The sequence below is a fragment of the Eptatretus burgeri genome, chromosome 17, assembly GCF_056783735.1.
Source record: "Eptatretus burgeri isolate ZD-2024b chromosome 17, Ebu_testis_v1, whole genome shotgun sequence".
Classification (NCBI taxonomy): domain Eukaryota; kingdom Metazoa; phylum Chordata; class Myxini; order Myxiniformes; family Myxinidae; genus Eptatretus; species Eptatretus burgeri.
In genome coordinates, this window is record NC_140977.1 from 2,560,639 (window position 1) to 2,579,471 (window position 18,833).

At 53.0% G+C, this 18,833-nt stretch overlaps 1 protein-coding gene across 7 annotated transcripts in view; it reads left to right on the top strand.

Moving 5' to 3' along the window:
* LOC147009092 (uncharacterized) overlaps positions 1 to 18,833 on the top strand; it is a 40,547-nt gene that overhangs the window by 3,163 nt on the left and 18,551 nt on the right. For 6 of the 7 annotated variants that reach the window (XM_085862755.1, XM_085862753.1, XM_085862752.1 and 3 more), the window contains one exon: positions 15,346 to 15,486. In XM_085862755.1, the coding sequence (XP_085718881.1) occupies positions 15,346 to 15,486 (141 nt within the window). Of the gene's footprint in view, positions 1 to 15,345; positions 15,487 to 18,833 lie in introns of those variants that run through there. The other variant, XM_085862757.1, reaches the window with a different exon arrangement.

An 18,833-nucleotide genomic window follows, 5' to 3' on the forward strand; every position in this document is an offset into this window, starting at 1 on the left:
TCAGTGTGCATGATAGGAGATGTGGTTGGCGAGACATTCTGTTGGACTTGCTTACGGGTTGTGTAGGGACTCCAACAAACAGCTCGTTATTAGGATAGGCAAGGAATATCGATGCAGGAGGAGATCATTTGGCCCATCGTTCCTGTCCTCTCTCAAAACCACATTTATTTAATCTCTGAGTCAGTTTGCTGAATTTCACCGAGGGGATATGCAGTAGGGTGAACAGTTGGACAGTTACATGGACATCACTCGGGTGTTCATTGATTTTTTTTTTATACACATGTATGTATGTATGTGTCTGTACATATACGTATTGCTGTTTATGGAGAAGGGGTAATATTGTTGTGGGCCGGGGGTCGGCGGCGAGGAACGGCCGCCAGGTGGAGCAGTAGAGCCGTATCCCACCGAACACCCGGAATTTAGGTCATGACTCTCGGACGACTCCGAAGGTGACGGGTCACTTAAAGACCGTGATCGCCAATTCTCTGACGGCGTGGGGTAGGGTTAATAGCTAAATTTCAATATACCTAAATACCCACGTCGTCAAATCACCAGGGAAGTCACACCCTCGACGGACCTCGAGGAGGATAGTTCAGCTGGGGGACCAGAGCCTTGTCAGGTACCTTCCCGCCTCGTGCGGTCACAACGACTCCAAACCACCACGGTGGGACTCGAACGCATGACCCGAAGTCCACGGCCCACGACCCTGGCTGCTCGGCCACCACTACCATGAGGAGCTACCGCAAAGGGCCGCAGACGACGACCGAGACCAAGCCACCATGACCGCAGATGAAATCAATCGCCACCAAGACTGCAGACCACTCCAACAATGACCAACCCTCTCCTGTCTTGATGTAGGAGCGATTTCTTTTCTCCCACTCGCCTCCTGATTAGATGGTGCGTCTCGGGGGTGTGTCGAGGCGTCTCGGAGACTGGGGCGCGCATGCGATGCTTGCCCTTCGCTCATTGGGCAGAGGAAACACTCCATGCCCTTTTTTGGAGTGGGGCTCCGATCAGAGGCGATGGAAGCCCCGCCCACATCTGTGCTCAGCACGCATGCGCGTGAGGAAGGCCGATGGTGGCATGAGCGAAGGAGGGATTTAAGATGTAAAAGAAAAAACTAACTATAAAGAAACTTTGCAGCGCAAACATGTAATTCCCGTTAGACATAGGGGAAAGATTCTAACTATAAACACATACTTATTGAAATAACTGAACTGTGGGGACTGCTGTCTGTTTGTGTGCACAAGGCTTCCAAATCCGTAACAATATATATATATATATATATATATATATATATATATATATATATATATATATATATATATATATATATATATTGTTGCGGATTCGCGCCCGCCGGCGTGCTGACGGCCACGTAACTCGAATCGCGGCACGTCGCCCACCGGACGGACAATCCAGTCGTGACCCTCTCGGACTAACGCCGGGAACCAGTCACGGGTGGACCTTTCGGTCTCACCGCGATCGAGCCAATCAGCCCCCGCGTGGGATAGGGTTGCTCGCCAAATTCGACCTACCTAAGTACCCACGCGGAGGGTAGACCGGGCGATCGCACCTCGCCGCAGGTCGACTTCGGACACGGGCAACTTAAGCGACCCGTTCCGTACTATCGGGATAACCGAGCGGTGTTATCGTCGGCCTCGACGGTTCGATTAATTATCGGGCGTATTCAGCCCACTACCAACCCTTTACGTGAAGCAAGATGAGGATTCAATGAAGGAAATGACGAAGCGAAGCGGGAAACAGTTCAACACAAAGCACATTTATTCGCGATGAACGGAAAGCGCACATATACAATTCCACCAAAAGCACATAGAAGGAAAAGAAACACAATGCAATTTTACACAAAAAGCAAATGTAAAAGCGAAGACACAATGCAGAGCTAATACGACTACCGAGCACACGGCAACACTTATACAATTCTACTTCACCGACGGCGCCGACAACACACATTCCCAAAAACAAAAGAAAAGAGAACACCCTCAAGGATGAGGCGGGCCTGAGGCCGAGACCGGGTCGGGCCTACCCGTCTGGTGATGAGACGCGGAGCGGCGATGGTGCCTCAACTCCGCGGGCCTCGCGGGCAGTGTCTGGTAGGGGGTAGGAAAGGGGCCCCCTTGGTCGCACTATCTCAGCGCGGGGGGAAACAGGAGGGGGTTGCTGATGCTCGGGGTATAGAGGATTTCTACTCTGCCTCGAGTCCCGCGACGAGCGTCTCCACCTCGAGCAGGTCGTGCCGTCGGCCTCCCTGGTGTGCAGCTCCCGGCACGACGCGAGCACCCCCTCGTCTGCCCTCGCCGCCTCTCCACAGCTCCGTCCCCTCCGCTCCCATTCCAACGCACACGACGACGACCAACTCCTTCTTGCTTCTTCTTCCCAACTCCACCGCCCGCGAAGTCTTAACTTTCTATCCTTTTGACTGACGAACGCGGTCGCTTATATAAGCCCCGTGGCTTCGCTCTCCCACCCTCGACCCCCCGCCCTCGACCCTTCACCTCGCTCCCCATTGGCCCGAGAAAAAGTGGGCGCGAATGCTTTCCGATCCATAAATTTGCATATAGCGATCGCCCTCCAACGCCCTGGAGGCGGGGCCAAATCGCCCCTCGCTCACCGATTGGACGGCAAAAAGTGGGCGTGTGTCGTTTTTGATCCGTTTTTGAAGTGGAAAATCCGTGGTTTTGTACACGCTGTTCGGCGCGCGCCCTGCATGAGTCCAACACCGGTACCCACAAGCGGCGCAAGAACGGTGGCGATGCGACGGTTGCGAGGTGTGACGTGAAGCGGCGCCGCGGTGGGTGGTTGATGTTGTGGTTGGTGGTGGTAACAATGGCGGTTGGTCCTAAATAAAGATAGTAAAAGAAAAACGGCTATCCTGAAGAGTCGCAGCACGCATAAATGACATGTATTCCCACTAGACAACGGGTTTGGGCCTAACTACACATATACTTACCGAGATATCTCACCTAAGGGACCTGAATGGTGGTTTGCGAATCTGGTAACCACAACACTACCCCCTCCCCTTTTTACAGACTCGTCCCGAGTCGTCAAATTTTCGTGTGCCATCATGTGTAGTTTTCCCCTAGTACATTTTACCTACGGATCCCTGAGTGCGACATTCATGGTATTCGTGTCCCCAAAATAAATAACCTGAGGGCTGCGTAACTACCTCAACAAACTCACTCACACGGACGACTTAAATAAAATTGCCGGCGCTAAGACAGACATGCCGGGGGCGCACTCATATTTACAGTACATCTTAACCTTAACTTACAAATTTTACACTAAACCATGGCCCAGGATCAATGAGCTCTGCAAAAAGAAAACAGTTAGCAGGGAGCCAGGCTGCTCGCATGCAGTCTCTGGCTCAAAACAATGCAGGTGACAGGGAACGTGGCTGGCTGCTCACACGCAGTCCAAGGCTTTCCCTTTTGAACTGAACGCAGTGAACCACAACGGTGCATGGGCTGCACAAACGCAGTTTCCGTGCCAGCTCAAGTGGCACACGCAATGAACACAACAAATGGATGCATGAACACAATCACGGTGCACGGGCCGCCACTGCAAGCCCGTGTTGTAGCTGCCAACAGGGCAGTTCTCGCAGCTTGGAAACTGTTGCCTTGATCCTGGCGCACATGGCAATGAACAGGGGGGGGGGGGCAAAGCAAAAATTGAACGGGGCTGGTGAACATGGGCAGTGGGCATGGCATGGCAAAGGCAGCAGGCAAACACAGCCCGCAGAAGAAGGCCGCTGCAGGCAAACACAGCCCGCAGATGAACTGGCCGGCACAGGCCTTGAAGTACCACAGCTGCAGATGATCCGGCCGGCACAGGCCTTGCAGCACAGCAGCTGCAGATGATCCGGCCGGCACAGACCTTGCAGCAACACAACAGCTGCCGATGAAGTGGGCCGGCACAGGCCTTGAAAAAAAAACAGCCAGCCGGCAGATGAAGTGGGCCGGCACAGGCCTTGCAGCAACACAGCCAGCAGATGAAGCTGGCCAGCTTTTGCCGTTCAGTGGAGGTTGGTGGTGGGAGTGCGGTGGTGCTGGCCACTTGGAAGGCGGGCTCGGACCTACCTACCTGTCTCCCTCCCCACCTATCGCCCTTGCCTGTCATTGTCTATACCCACTCCCTTAATTTGTGAAAAACCAATTTAGCCCCCACTTATTTTTTTTATTTTTATTTTTATGTTTACTTCCCCACTATAAATCGTCCCCTAACCCCCTTTATCGTCTTTGTTCGGCTAACCTATCCTGTCACCTCGCCTACTCCCAACCCCTACGTTCCCTTCCCGGAGGGTAATAAGGGAGAGCTAGCGTCCTGTGTCGAGGCCCAACGAAGCCTCAGAATGGCCTCCCCAGAGTTCAGCGATCTATAACACAAAGTGGGTCCAGCGGCCCACAACGAGAGCGAGGGGATGGATGGTGCGGAGGGGTACACTTCCTAATCTACCCTATCCATTTAACTGTTAAACTACCCCGGGGCTTTCAACAAGCGCCTCTCGCTTAAACTATTGGTTCTAACAACCCAGATTCCCGTCGCCTGTGTTGGTGTCCTCACACTTTCGGGCCTCGCCCCCCCAATTTTCGCTCCGTGCCCTCACACGGTCTCCTGGCTGGGACACGTGGCTCCCTTTGGCAGGCACGACCCTCTGCCGAATCTCCCGCTATGGCATCCCCGGGCACTACACTGCCTCCGAGCCTACCAGCTCCCTAACACCGGGGAGTGCCCCCCATGGCACCTCCCCTGAAACGCACACGTGGCAGGTTGGCTTCCCAGGCCCCTTTCCGAGGGTCACCCGTGCCCACAACACTGCCCACGCGGCTAATGGCGCCCCGGGCCCCCGCACCAAGCAGGCGCACCCGTGCCCACTACTCTATCCCGGCCCCCCATGGGCCCATGGCCTACCGCGGCCGACTAGCCTGGTGCCCGGGGTACCCACTCAGCGATACTCACCTTTCGCAGCCACGCTCCCAAGCCCGTCAACAGGGCTCCTGCACCCCTCCAAATGGGTTTCGAGCCTACACTCCCACCAACAGCAAAACGACTTCCATTTTTCAATTTAACTAACCCCCTAACTCACTTTATACTGACCACGGGGGTCCCTTGGGCGAGTCACTCCTCCCCCCAATCACTCATCGCACCATGCATTCCCCATTCACTCCATACACACAGACCCGCTGGCCTCACTCACTCACCAAGCACATGCTTCCACTTCACTCACCAACTCTTCAACACACACACCGCTGAACTCTGCCATACTCCTAACTACATCCCCTAACTAACTCGTGCTCCCACGTCGTCCCTTACACTATAGCACATTCCTTTTAACACTACGTAGCTAAGCTACGTCCCCTCTACACATTCACAAGTCTGTCCATGTCCTCAAATAATTCCATTAATCAATTTCCCAGGGGGGGATTTCCTCCCTTCCTACTGGGCTCGTGAACTCGTTGCAAGGCTCTGAGAGCCCTGCGCCTCTGCGGGAGCGGCTGTTCCAGCACCGACTCCTCCGGCAAGACATATCCATGAGGGCGTAAGGTCGCCCTTGTAAGGCCTCAGGCGGTCCGCGTGGACGATCCGAGGGAGGGCTCGTGGTCCCATTTTAATTTTTAGGACCACGTCACTGACTTGCGCCAGGGCGACCCCGGGCCCTGCCAAGGTGAGGTGAGCTTCGGGCATCTGCCCTTCCTTCGCCGGGGGTTAAAGGAGCCAAATCTTTGCCCCCGGTGGGTATTTGCTCACCTGGCTCCGGTGGTCGTACCTGCGCTTCATCTTTATGCCCGCCTGTTGGAGCTGGTGTCGTGCGAAGGCGTGGACCTTCTCCAAGCCTTCCTCCAACGGACGGGCATAGCCCTCCCGCGGGCCTATCAAGCCGCTCAGGCGTCGGACCGCACAATAAATCGACGGGGCTTCTCAGCTCCCGTCCATACATCAACAGCGCCGGACTACATGCGGTAGACCCGTGCTGGGACGCGCGATAGGCCATCAGGAGGTACGGAAGGTGTTCGGTCCCAGTCCTCCTGGTTAGTGGCGGTGAAGAGGGCCAACTGTTGGACCAGGGTCCTGTTGAACCTCTCCACCATGCCATCAGACTGTGGTCTCAGGGCGTTGTCCGTGTTTTCGAATTTCCAGGAGCCTGCACACCTCTTTTAGCAATTCCTCTCAAAATTTCGTCCCTGGTCCGTGTGCAGCTCCTGCGGAATCCCATACCGGCATGTAAATCCTTCTACGAAGGCCTTGGCCACAACCTCTGCTTCCTGGCTGGGAAGGGCAAAGGCTTCTGGCCATTTGGTGAAATAGTCCATAATTACGAGGACGTACTTATTACCCTGGCGAGTGGGGGCAGTGGTCCCAAAATGTCCATGGCCACTCGCTCAAGGGGAGCCCCAACCTGATGTAGTTGGAGTGGGGCCCTCATCCTCTGTGGCGGTCCCTTTTTTGCAGTACAGGCGTCGCATGCTCGACACCAGTCCTGTTCATCGCGCCCCATGTTAACCCAATAGAACCGCCGGCGGGCCCGAGATTTTGTTTTGGTCCTGCCCAAATGGCCGCGAGCGCGCGGTACCGTGCACCTGTTTCAAAATTTGGGTCTTAAACCCATCAGGGACTATCACCAGCCAAGAAGTTTGTTCAGAAGGAATCTCCACCCACTTGCGATACAAGATGTTGTCCCTCATTTCTAGGGTCCTCCACTGAGCCCAAGTATGCCTTTGTTCGCGCCCCGAATGGGCATTTCCTCCCACCGGGCCTCCTGTTTTCCTGGACCCATTTGGACACTGGCCCTAGCACGGGGTCTTCCCGCTGGGCCGTGCTCCATGCCAATCCACCAAATTCCTCTCCCGCGGTTAGTGGCAAAGTTGGGCCTACCACCCGGGCCGCACGGACTGGGAGTTTCGGGGAGCGTCTGCCAGTGGTCCCTCTCCTCATGTCTCGTGCAATATTTGCAGTTTTCCCTCAGACAGGGGGCGTCAAGAGAGCGCATCGGCATTCCCATGAGGCCTTACCGGCTCTATGGACCACACTGAAATCGTACTGCTGCAATTTTTCCAACCACCTTGCAATTTGGCCTTCCGGTTCCTTGAACCGTGGAAACCATTGCAAGGAAGGAATGGTCAGTTCGAACCAAAAATTTCCTCCCGTACAAGTACGGGTGGAAATGGCACGGCAGAACAGCATAGCCAATAGTTCCTTGCGCGTTACGCAATAATTTCGTTCGGGCCTACTCATGGCCCGGCCTAATACGCGATCACTCTTTCCACGCCCCCTGTGTCTGGGACAAGACTGCTCCCAATCCTTCCTGGCTTGCATCCGTGTCCAGGGTATACATCCCGTCATCGGTGGGAGTACGCTAAAACAGGTGCGGATGTCAAACACCCCTTTAATTTGAGGAAGGCCTCCTGGCACTCCTCCGACCAATTAAATCTCAACCCCTTCTCCGTCAACCGGTGAAGGGGCCTGGCTATCTCCGCAAAGTTTGCCACGAAACGCCGGTAGTAGGAGCAAAGTCCCAAAAAGCCCCGTACCTGTTTGACAGTTGTAGGCACGGGCCACTCCTCTACCGCTGTAATTTTTCCGGGGTCGGTCTTCACCCCCTCGCGGCCTATCACGTGTCCGAGATAGAGCCACCTCTGTCGTTAACAAAGTGCATTTCTCTGGGCTCAATTTCAGCCCTGCCTGCCTGAGGTGCCCAAACACCTGGTCCAAATTGGCTATCTCCTGGGTGAATGCTTTAGTGTGTACCAGGACGTCATCCAGATACACCAGGCATGACTGCCACGGCATGCCGCCTAGTACTGCAGCTCCATCAGTCTCTCAAAGGTGGCGGGGCGTTACACACAACCGAACGGCATCACAGTGAACTGATACAGTCCCTTCCCTGTGGAAAATGCCGTTTTCTCCTTCCCGTCTTATCCATCTCCACCTGCCAATACCCACTCTTGAGGTCCAAAGTTGAGAACCATTTAGAGCCTGCAACGGCGTCGAGGGTATCGTCAATTCTAGGCAGGGGATAGGAGTCTTTGAGTGTCACGTTGTTCAGCTGGCGATAGTCCACACAGAAACGCGTGGTCCCATCCTTCTTTTTAACCAGCACAACTGGTGACATCCAAGGACTTCCCGAGGGCTCGATGACACCTGCATTGAGCATCTTTTCAACCTGTTCATCAGCCTCCTCTCTTTTGCTCCATAGGGCAGCCCGAGCAGGCTGACGGACAGGCCGGGCCCATTGGTGTGGATCTGATGTTGCACCAGGCCCGTACGTCCAATATCCTCGGGTGACAAGGAGAAGATCCCGATGTGTGTCGGTCGACCAGCTTGTATAAGGCCTCCCGCTGGGCCTCCTCCAAATCTACACTACTCCGATTTACCATCTCACAAATGGGACCGGGCCAATTCCTAATCGAGTCTGGAGACTCCTTCTGGGGCCGGTCCGGCTCGACGTTATCGTCCCTCAGCTCTGCGACCTCTTTTATTGGGGTGCAATCTGCCACCTTCGTGCCCTTCCTGATAGTGCGTGGTTCCGTGCTAACATTTATCACCCGCACGGGCGCTATTGGCCGTCGGTACTTACCAGAGGTGCGGCCCACGACTAAGCCCGGGGTTGACGGCCCTGCCGCTGCTTCCGCCAGGCTGAAGGGGCCCTGCCACGTTGGGGGTGCTCGCCACCGGGCCGGGACCACCGCCTCGGCACCCGCCCGAATGCCCACGGAGTCAGGAGCGTCCCGCTCCACCCTCTCATCCGTGCTCACGACCCCTAACGGCAATTCCTCACCACCCAACTGCATGACCCCCGGCCCAAGTCGATCTTACAACCACCGGCCGTCAGCACATCCAACCCTATTAGACATGGGTCGTACACCTCTGCCACCCAAACCTCTATCTTGGTTTTCACAGTGCCCAATTTAAACGACACGAAACCACGTCCTATGATAGGGGCCGTTGCCCCGGTAGCTAACTGCAAACTATGGTTTTGCAGGCGGTGGATCTCATCCCAACCGTCTACACTCGAATCAAGGACCACAGGGCTGATGATCGTGGCGCTTGCTCCTGTGTCCACAACGGCGTCTACCCCTACGCCGGCAATCTTGCACCGAATTGTTAAGCTACCTTTGCCAATTTGGCCACAACTGATGACCTGTCGCAGTTCTGAGGGCTCTTCTCCGTCTGAGTCTGCCGAACACGGCCCTACATGTTCGGCACTTCCCCTGGTTTCCCGGGGACTGGTGGGGGGTGATGGTTGGGCCTGGCTATCCCTATTGACCCGGGCGGAGTTGGTGGTCTAGGGGGCCGTGGCTCTTCTCTTCGCAGGGGCCTTTCCCTGCGCGGGCGTGCACCTCCGCTGCAGGTGGTCCCCTGCGCCACAATTATAACACCTCTTCTGGTAAGGTGTTTGCCTCCAGTACGCGAATTATACCCCCCTCCATTCCGGTTGGGGTACCCCCCGATGGCCCATCTCCCGCCCTTCCCGGGCCCGACCGCCTCTCCACAGGTCTCCCGAACCGGCGGTCGAACATGCCCTGCACCATCCTTTCCACTCGCGCTTGGTCGCCCAGGGTTGCCCGGCTCCCAGCGCACTGTCGTCTGCGGGGTCCACCTGTCGGACTGCCACCGCGTGGCGCCCAGCCCCTCCCAATGGCGTTCTGGCTGCCTCCCAGCAGGCAGCAGTATCAACCGCCTTCTGGAGGTTGTCCGGGCGCCATACGGTGAGCAATGCTCCGACATCGGTGCCCCCTATTGCTCGAAGGAAATGGTCCAGGGCAATCTCCTCCCGGTACTCCCGGCGGCATGTTGGTGTGCGCGATCCCCACCAAGCGGCGAATGTCATGTGCCAATTCTCCCAGTGATTCCTGGGGACGTCGTTTGCGCCCGTTGAGCTGAGCTTTAACAAGCTCGCTCTGCTGGTCCATGCCAAATCGGTTTTTAGGGCCGAATGGAGATCCTCCAGGGTCGCCCCCTCACTGGGTACCGTGGTCAGGACTTCCAAAGCCACGCCACGCAGGAGCCGCTGTGAGTTGTGCCACACCCTGCACCTCGTTCCAGCCATTGCCTCTGGCAACACACTGGAACTGGGCCATATATGCCCTCAAGTCCGTCTTGCCATCGTGCGGGGTAGCGGCTCCCTCGGTCCTTTCGAGGTCTCCGCCCGGTCCCTAGGGACTCCGGGAGGAGTGTGCCTCACCAGGCCCAACGTTGCCTCACTCCCGCAGGGTCCGAGCCATTTGCCCGGGGGCTCCACCACCCTTGTCTGCGTCTGTCCGTGCCCCGCGTGCGTCCGCTTACTCTCCCAAGCCATTGGACTCACACTCTGCACACCCCTGGAACAGTCATTCTGGGTACCCCCATTAGGCCAAAAGACCCGCGGTCTCTACCCTCCCCAAGCTTGGCATGCTCACCCCCGCATCGGGCAAGCCTCCTCCTCCGCCTTGTGACACCGGCCCCACCTGGGCACGATCCGCCTCGAGGGAGTATATCCTCTCCCCCTGTTCCCCGAAGGAGGCCACCCTGCTTCTCACACCGGGCCTCCACCCTATCCGTCAGTCTCTTCTCCATTTCCTCCATTTTCCCCTTTATTACCCCATTTATTTCCTCCCCTATCGTTCCTAACGACAGTTCCCCGACTTTTTCTCTTATTTGCTCCACTTCCCCTTGTACCTGTGTCACCATCTTATTTGTCTTGGATATTTCCTCCCTCGTTGTCCTAAACTGCTCTTCTGTCTCGCCCCGGTTTTTTCCTATCTGCTCCCCCAGTTCCTCTGTCTTTTCTCCGGCTTTCCGCTCCATTTCATTAATTACCTCCTCATGTCTCTTTCTACATTCCTCCGCCACCTTCTTTAATCCTTTCTGTGTCCGCTTTTACCTCCTTTCGCAGGTTTTCAACTTTGTCCGTCATTTCCCGATGTCTTTTCTCACAGTCCTCCTTCACGGCTCCCAATCCCTCCTTTATTTTCCCTTGTTCTCTTTTTAATTCCTCTATCGCCGTCGTGTTCCTCCCTATTTCCTCCTTTATTTGGTCTTGTCCCTGTTTTACTTCTCCCAATCCTTTTCCTACTTTGTCTATTTTCCCACCACCGTCTTTATTTCGTTTACCCTCTCTTGTTTACTTTCTTCCATTGCGACTCCCACTCCTTTTACTTTCTCTTTTAACCCGGTCACCTCCGCTCGTATCGTGTCGACTTCCTTTTTCATTTCGTTTTTTAGTTCTTCCAAGCTTCCTTTTAGGCTCATTCCCATGTTCTGCATCTCACCCCGTAGCTCTTTCATTTCCTCCTTCATGTTTGCTTCCATTCCGTTTATTTGCTGTGTATTCGCATCCATCTTTTCGTTCATGCCTTTCATTTCGTTTTTCATATCCGCATTCATCTTTGCCAGCATGGTGATTAGCTGGGCCATGTCGGGATGCCGCTTGGGTGAGCCGTTTCGGCAGGGGTTTGGGGAAGGGTTTTGGTGGAGAGGGGGGGGAGGTGTCATACACCGCGGCCGCTGCCGCACCTATTTCGGGCTCTGGGTTCAGTTGGACGAGTTCATGTTCCTGCACGGGCATTCCATCCTGGGCCATGGATCCTACACATTCTACATCCATTTCTAATACCCCCGGCTCCCGCTCGCCTTGAGACGCCATCTTGCTTCTCTTAAAGGGTTAATTTGAATCGCTCGTAATTTGGAGGGAATCGGGGGTCGCTTCTCTCACCCCTGGACCGATTCCCGTGAATTTAGCTGGAGACAGGAGAGCCCGTTTTCCTGTTCTCCGATACCAGTGCCGCGAGGAGGGCGATGGATTTGTATCCCACTCCTGACACCAGTGTTGCGGATTCGCGCCCGCCGGCGTGCTGACGGCCACGTAACTCGAATCGCGGCACGTCGCCCACCGGACGGACAATCCAGTCGTGACCCTCTCGGACTAACGCCGGGAACCAATCACGGGTGGACCTTTCGGTCTCACCGCGATCGAGCCAATCAACCCCCGCGTGGGATAGGGTTGCTCGCCAAATTCGACCTACCTAAGTACCCACGCGGAGGGTAGACCGGGCGATCGCACCTCGCCGCAGGTCGACTTCGGACACGGGCCACTTAAGCGACCCGTTCCGTACTATCGGGATAACCGAGCGGTGTTATCGTCGGCCTCGACGGTTCGATTAATTATCGGGCGTATTCAGCCCACTACCAACCCTTTACGTGAAGCAAGATGAGGATTCAATGAAGGAAATGACGAAGCGAAGCGGGAAACAGTTCAACACAAAGCACATTTATTCGCGATGAACGGAAAGCGCACATATACAATTCCACCAAAAGCACATAGAAGGAAAAGAAACACAATGCAATTTTACACAAAAAGCAAATGTAAAAGCGAAGACACAATGCAGAGCTAATACCGACTACCGAGCACACGGCAACACTTATACAATTCTACTTCACAGACGGCGCCGACAACACACATTCCCAAAAACAAAAGAAAAGAGAACACCCTCAAGGATGAGGCGGGCCTGAGGCCGAGACCGGGTCGGGCCTACCCGTCTGGTGATGAGACGCGGAGCGGCGATGGTGCCTCAACTCCGCGGGCCTCGCGGGCAGTGTCTGGTAGGGGGTGGGAAAGGGGCCCCCTTGGTCGCACTATCTCAGCGCGGGGGGAAACAGGAGGGGGTTGCTGATGCTCGGGGTATAGAGGATTTCTACTCTGCCTCGAGTCCCGCGACGAGCGTCTCCACCTCGAGCAGGTCGCGCCGTCGGCCTCCCTGGTGTGCAGCTCCCGGCACGACGCGAGCACCCCCTCGTCTGCCCTCGCCGCCTCTCCACAGCTCCGTCCCTTCCGCTCCGACTCCAACGCACACGACGACGACCAACTCCTCTTGCTTCTTCTTCCCAACTCCACCGCCCGCGAAGTCTTAACTTTCTATCCTTTTGACTGACGAACGCGGTCGCTTATATAAGCCCCGTGGCTTCGCTCTCCCACCCTCGACCCCCCGCCCTCGACCCTTCACCTCGCTCCCCATTGGCCCGAGAAAAAGTGGGCGCGAATGCTTTCCGATCCATAAATTTGCATATAGCGATCGCCCTCCAACGCCCTGGAGGCGGGGCCAAATCGCCCCTCGCTCACCGATTGGACGGCAAAAAGTGGGCGTGTGTCGTTTTTGATCCATTTTTGAAGTGGAAAATCCGTGGTTTTGTACACGCTGTTCGGCGCGCGCCCTGCACGAGTCCAACACCGGTACCCACAAGCGGCGCAAGAACGGTGGCGATGCGACGGTTGCGAGGTGTGACGTGAAGCGGCGCCGCGGTGGGTGGTTGATGTTGTGGTTGGTGGTGGTAACAATGGCGGTTGGTCCAAAATAAAGATAGTAAAAGAAAAACGGCTATCCTGAAGAGTCGCAGCACGCATAAATGACATGTATTCCCACTAGACAACGGGTTTGGGCCTAACTACACATATACTTACCGAGATATCTCACCTAAGGGACCTGAATGGTGGTTTGCGAATCTGGTAACCACAACAAACTATATATATATATATATATATATATATATATATATATATATATATATATATATATATATATATATATATATATATATATATATATATATATATATATATATATATATATACTCGTGGCGTTTGCTTCCACATTGTGTAAATATACGAACCGTGTTTCCCCATTGTCTCGGGTTGCTCACTTTCATTTTTTTTTCATTAATGGATGCTGTGATATTTCCCCCCCCCCCCCCCCGGAGTACCGCCTTCGATGTCCACTGGCATACAAAATTTCAACTTTCTACGTCACCCAGAAGGTACCGATCTTTATTATCATCGAGTCAGTCAGTGAATCAGTGGTTATAAAGAGCTTTATACATTTGATTAATCACTGTAGACAGAGGCTTGTTTATGTAGTTTTTAAAATTTATTCCCTGTATTAAATGTTTCTGTAAGGTAAGGAGTTTTCAAATGCTTCCCAAAAAGGAAACTGGTGATTGTGCTTGTAGACGATGGCTCGGTTGGGGTGTCCCATGTATTCTCCTGTAAAATCGGTGTGGCCGTGCAGGATAGGGGTGAATTATCACTTTCCCTCCATCAACAGATTGTGATAACCACTACTCCTCAACCGTCCATCGGCGTGTGGGAGGTGTAGCCATTTGAATTGGTGAATGTCCTCATAGGGCAGAGAGTCACGTTCTGACTCCCTTGGACTGAGATTGGTGGGCGTAGCAGGACGAAAACTTGGGCTCGTCGGGTGAGGAGTAATGAAGGCCTCGTGGCCATAATTGATAGAACTCTTGGGGATAGAGACCCTTGTGGCCCATGAGTACCGCTTCTGTGTTGGAACAGGAGGAAGGGGGCAGGGCTATTTCAAAAAGTACCTGAGAGAAAGGGCTGTTCCTCTGCACAATGAAAGACTTGGATAACTCTTTCAGCTCACTGAACAGGCAGCTGCTCGTTGTGCAAACTCCTGACCATGTGAGTCGGTGCTAGGCCCGAGTGGACGGGCGTGTGCTTCACAAACCCCGACGGATGGCTACCAGTGAATGTACAGGTGGCTGGCTGGCTTTGGATCTGAGCTTCGCAGCTACGTTGGTTGGCTTTGGATCTTTGGGTCCTGAGTTCAAGCCCCATTGGCTGCTGAATTAACACCAGGTGGGGTTGACTCAGCCTGTCATCCTTCTGAGGTTGGCGAGATGAGTACCAGTGCACTGGTATAGGGGCACAGCATCAGTGGCACATCTACACCCCACCAAAATGAAAGCTACATGGCAGTCAAACTGCCATACGCAAGAAGAGGAACACCTATGGGAAGGACATATCTGGGGCTTGTGAATGCAAAAGGTAAGTTTTTAAACTAATGATATTTATTCTTAATCATGTTGTGAGGTGGGAGCTCCGGATCTGTTATAAATATATTGTTTGTTCGATTCCGGGGCCACGAGAAATTGCACTTGATTTTTGCATCAATTACTAATAGTTGAAGTGTGTGCGTACGTTAGTTTTACTCACTGCCTCTGCTCGCTTGCACTAACAGGAACTGGTACGACCCTGACACCTCTCATCCACAAATATTTCTCGTATTCCTATATTTCCGTGAGTCCGATAAGCATTCTATATTGAAATTACCTCTCCTCCTCCTGGAGGATATGTGCCACCTGTTGATGCCATTTTGTTGCACTGGAGGTATAAATTGCCTCTCCATAAACTGTTCAGCCTTGAGGAGGGTATCCGCTCCACCAAGTGCCCTTCTAGATTGGTCATGTATTTTTATTGTGAAATTATATATTCTAGTTGTTTTGCATTTACTCTTTGATCACTGTTTCTTATATTTATGTGCTTTGACTTTGCAGGTGAAGTTAATCCAGTGAAGATAGAAAATTTCCAAAGTGACTTGGATCGGAGTTCCCAGGATACTTTGAGCAATAGGAATGTAAAGCAAGAACCTTGTGATTCTCCCAGGGAGGCAAGGAATGCCGAGCAGCTGCTCGAAGGTAAGCCGAGCTACACGGAGAACGTACAATATTGCTCGACATGTTTCATTAATTCTCTTTATGATTCAATTATTCAATTCCACCTCATGCAGAAGAACCAATGTATTTACAAAACTAATGCCCCAAAATTTGTTTATTGAATGGAGACATGGGTACGCCTTTAAAGTGTTTTACATGTTTGGGCTTCCGACGTGACGAGACTTGCAGTGAGAGCAGAATCACAGCCGTTAAACCCAATGTAACCAATGTCCTGGAATCTCTTCTTGCCCATCTCTTCCCCATTTGCACAACTTACATCGTCTCCCTCACCTCAATGACTTTACAGCTGACACTGATGGACACAAGGCAGAAATTGTGTAAACTCAGCTTCTGCCGATAGACCTTGTGCAATCAACCAAACCCTCGATCTCGACATTACCCTGTTATACCAAGTGCCTCCTTAATACTAACATTTCATTTCCAACCAAGAAAGGAGACAAAGTTCTGGCCACCCTTGAACTGATGGCAGACTGTTTGCGTGCATTGTGTGCAGTCTTTGTGACAGGCCCAGATAGCATCACCACCCATGTTCTAAAATCCTGTTGTGTTGCGCTCGCTTCTCCTCTCTCTATCTCTTAGGCCTGTCATTCACCTTCGGCCACCTCCCATGTGCTTGTAAAATGGCCATCGTCACTGGAATTGATAAGAAGGGCATAAATGCTGACCTTCCAGCATGACCAGTATTCCTTTTCTTGACCTGGATCAAATCAAAAAGGATGAAATTCTTGTCGAACACTTGAAGCATGTCTTTCAATCTAGGCCTGTCTTGCATTATCATCATCAAATGAACACTTATTTATTTTCACAATCAATCACTGGAAGAGCTTGAGTATTGTTGTGGACCCGGGGTCGGGGCGAGAAGACCACAAGGGGAGGAAAGCTCCCTCGGGTTCCCACCAGACTCTCTGGCATCCGGAATCGCAGGCCGTCGCACACGGATAACTCCGTGACGCGGCGGGTCGCTAATTGACCGTGGACGCCAATAACTCAACCATGTGACTTAGGGTCCTCTTTATCATGGAAACCAGTTACCTAAAATGGTCAAGTGATCAAATTACTGGGGGGCATGCCCTCGGTACGCCTTACTCAAACCGGATCACCCTAACGGATCGGAAGCAGCCGAGTTTAACTGCTAAGGACGTACCGGCTAGGAAACAGATCGTTGTGGAATAACGTCCCGGCTTGGCTAGGATACTGACCAAGCTGGACCAATGATGGAAAAGATGAAAACGAGCTGGGAACATTTCTAAACAAAGCATTTATTTACAATTAGCGAGGAATGCTTTGTGACACAGTGAATGGGGTTTAGTATTATGTACAGCAGGGATTACAAGGAATTTGTGACGTGCGACAAAAGGCAAGCAATTTACAAAAGCAGACACGCTGGCCTCCCATTGGCCTTATCTTATATGACTTATGACTTATTCTGTTATATCTTCAACGATCTTAATTTAAGCTATGACAGGCGCCATCTCACACACACACACACACACACACACACACACACACACACACACACACACACACACACACACACACACACACACACACACACACAATGAAGATTAGTTAGCCAGAAGGAAGGATAGCAGGTGAGAACTAAAAGGCCTCTCAATACCTGGTGCGGTCGGCTGACCGCGTAACCCAGTGCGCTTGGGGGACGCTCCGCCTGAGCGATCCCATCTTAAGAGTCGGCACGTTATCTCTTGCTTGACTACTTTGCCGGGGCTTGTGGAAATGTTTGCTCCGCACTGGTCCAGAAGAACATCTGTCGCACACCAACCCCGAGTGCAGATGCAACGACAGGCAGACAATAAGGTGCAGAGCAGAGGGGTGGAGCAGTGGGCATCGCAAACAGGCAGAGACAGTGTGAGGCAGACAGGCGAGAGGGAGGAGAGAGATAAAGAGAGAGGGTGGACACGTGATCCACCTTTTATAAGCCCCGGGCGAAGGGTGGGGCGACGAGCCGAAACGACACGCCGTCATCCGAATTGTGCCCTTCTATTGGATCCCGGCCCGACCCTACCAGGCTCCTGGGGCCGGAAGCGGCCTCATTCACACATCCAGCACGACACGGACTCCCTATAAGCCCCATGAGCGACACGGACAACCCTTCACCGAACTCCCGGGCCTTATTCTGGTGACTGGACGAGGGTCCTGTCGGTCCCGCATGCCCGTTCAGGGCACTTCTGGTGAGCTGCGCATGGTACTGTTAATGTGGTTGGCCCATCCCCATGCCACGCGGTCCGAGTGGCCTGGTCCACGCAGCACGCTCGTTTGGTGGCAAATTGCATCGATGCGGAGATACGTGGAGACGCAGGGTGATTTTTTTTTTCCTGTGTGTGGGAGATGTTGGTGGTCAATGTGGTGATTTTGTTGAGCGGAGGTTGAGCAAGGTGAGACGTGTTGTAAATCGGAACGCAGATTCGAATGAAAGGGCATGCCATGCGCGTCCTGTACAATGTAGGTGGAGAGTGTCTCATATTTGTGATTTTCACAGGTGGCCGCCTGGGTGCGGTGCCTGCTTTGATTTGTATGATGGATAAAAGGAAAGGGTTGGAATGAAAATCAGGATTGAATGGTAGATAGAGATATAATTAGACCTCGCTATATGACCCACGCAACGCACTTCGTTCCGTTAACCCATTACACGAGGGGAAGGTCTGACTGCACGAATACTTATGAGATAACTGCCTGGGGATCACTGTATGTTTGGTGCTACTGCCTTAGAGGCATGCGGTTTTGCAGAACCGCAACAGGATTTTAAACTCATGAGCATCAGCTTTAACCTTTTCTTGTCAGACCTTCTATCAAAGCTAGTCGACGAACTATGATTCTTCGTTGCACATAATTTCTGCATAATTGAGCTGTGTGTGCAGAAATGACATTCATACCCAGAATTTCCTCATATCAGGAATATTGCAGTATCAATTATTTCTGTAAAAAAATGTTAAAAAATGAAATACAAGAGTTTTGGGGGGGGGGGGTTATCTTGGAAATGCATTGGTCCTGGCATTGTTTGTTAACAAGTCTGACACTCGGTTACATGTTTCAGCATGAGATTATGTACTTTCAAGCACTGTGGTCCATCGTTTGGTAATCCGTACGGTACTCGGCTATGCATGCCATCATTGGGATGTGTACTTTCGGCCACTGTGGCCCATCGTTTCCTAATCCATACGGTACTCAGCGAAGCATGCCACTATTACAATACGCATGGCGAGCGCTGTGGCCCATCATTTGGTAATCCGTACGGCACTCAGTTATGCGTGCCCCCATTAGAATACGTACTGGTAACTGCTGTTGGC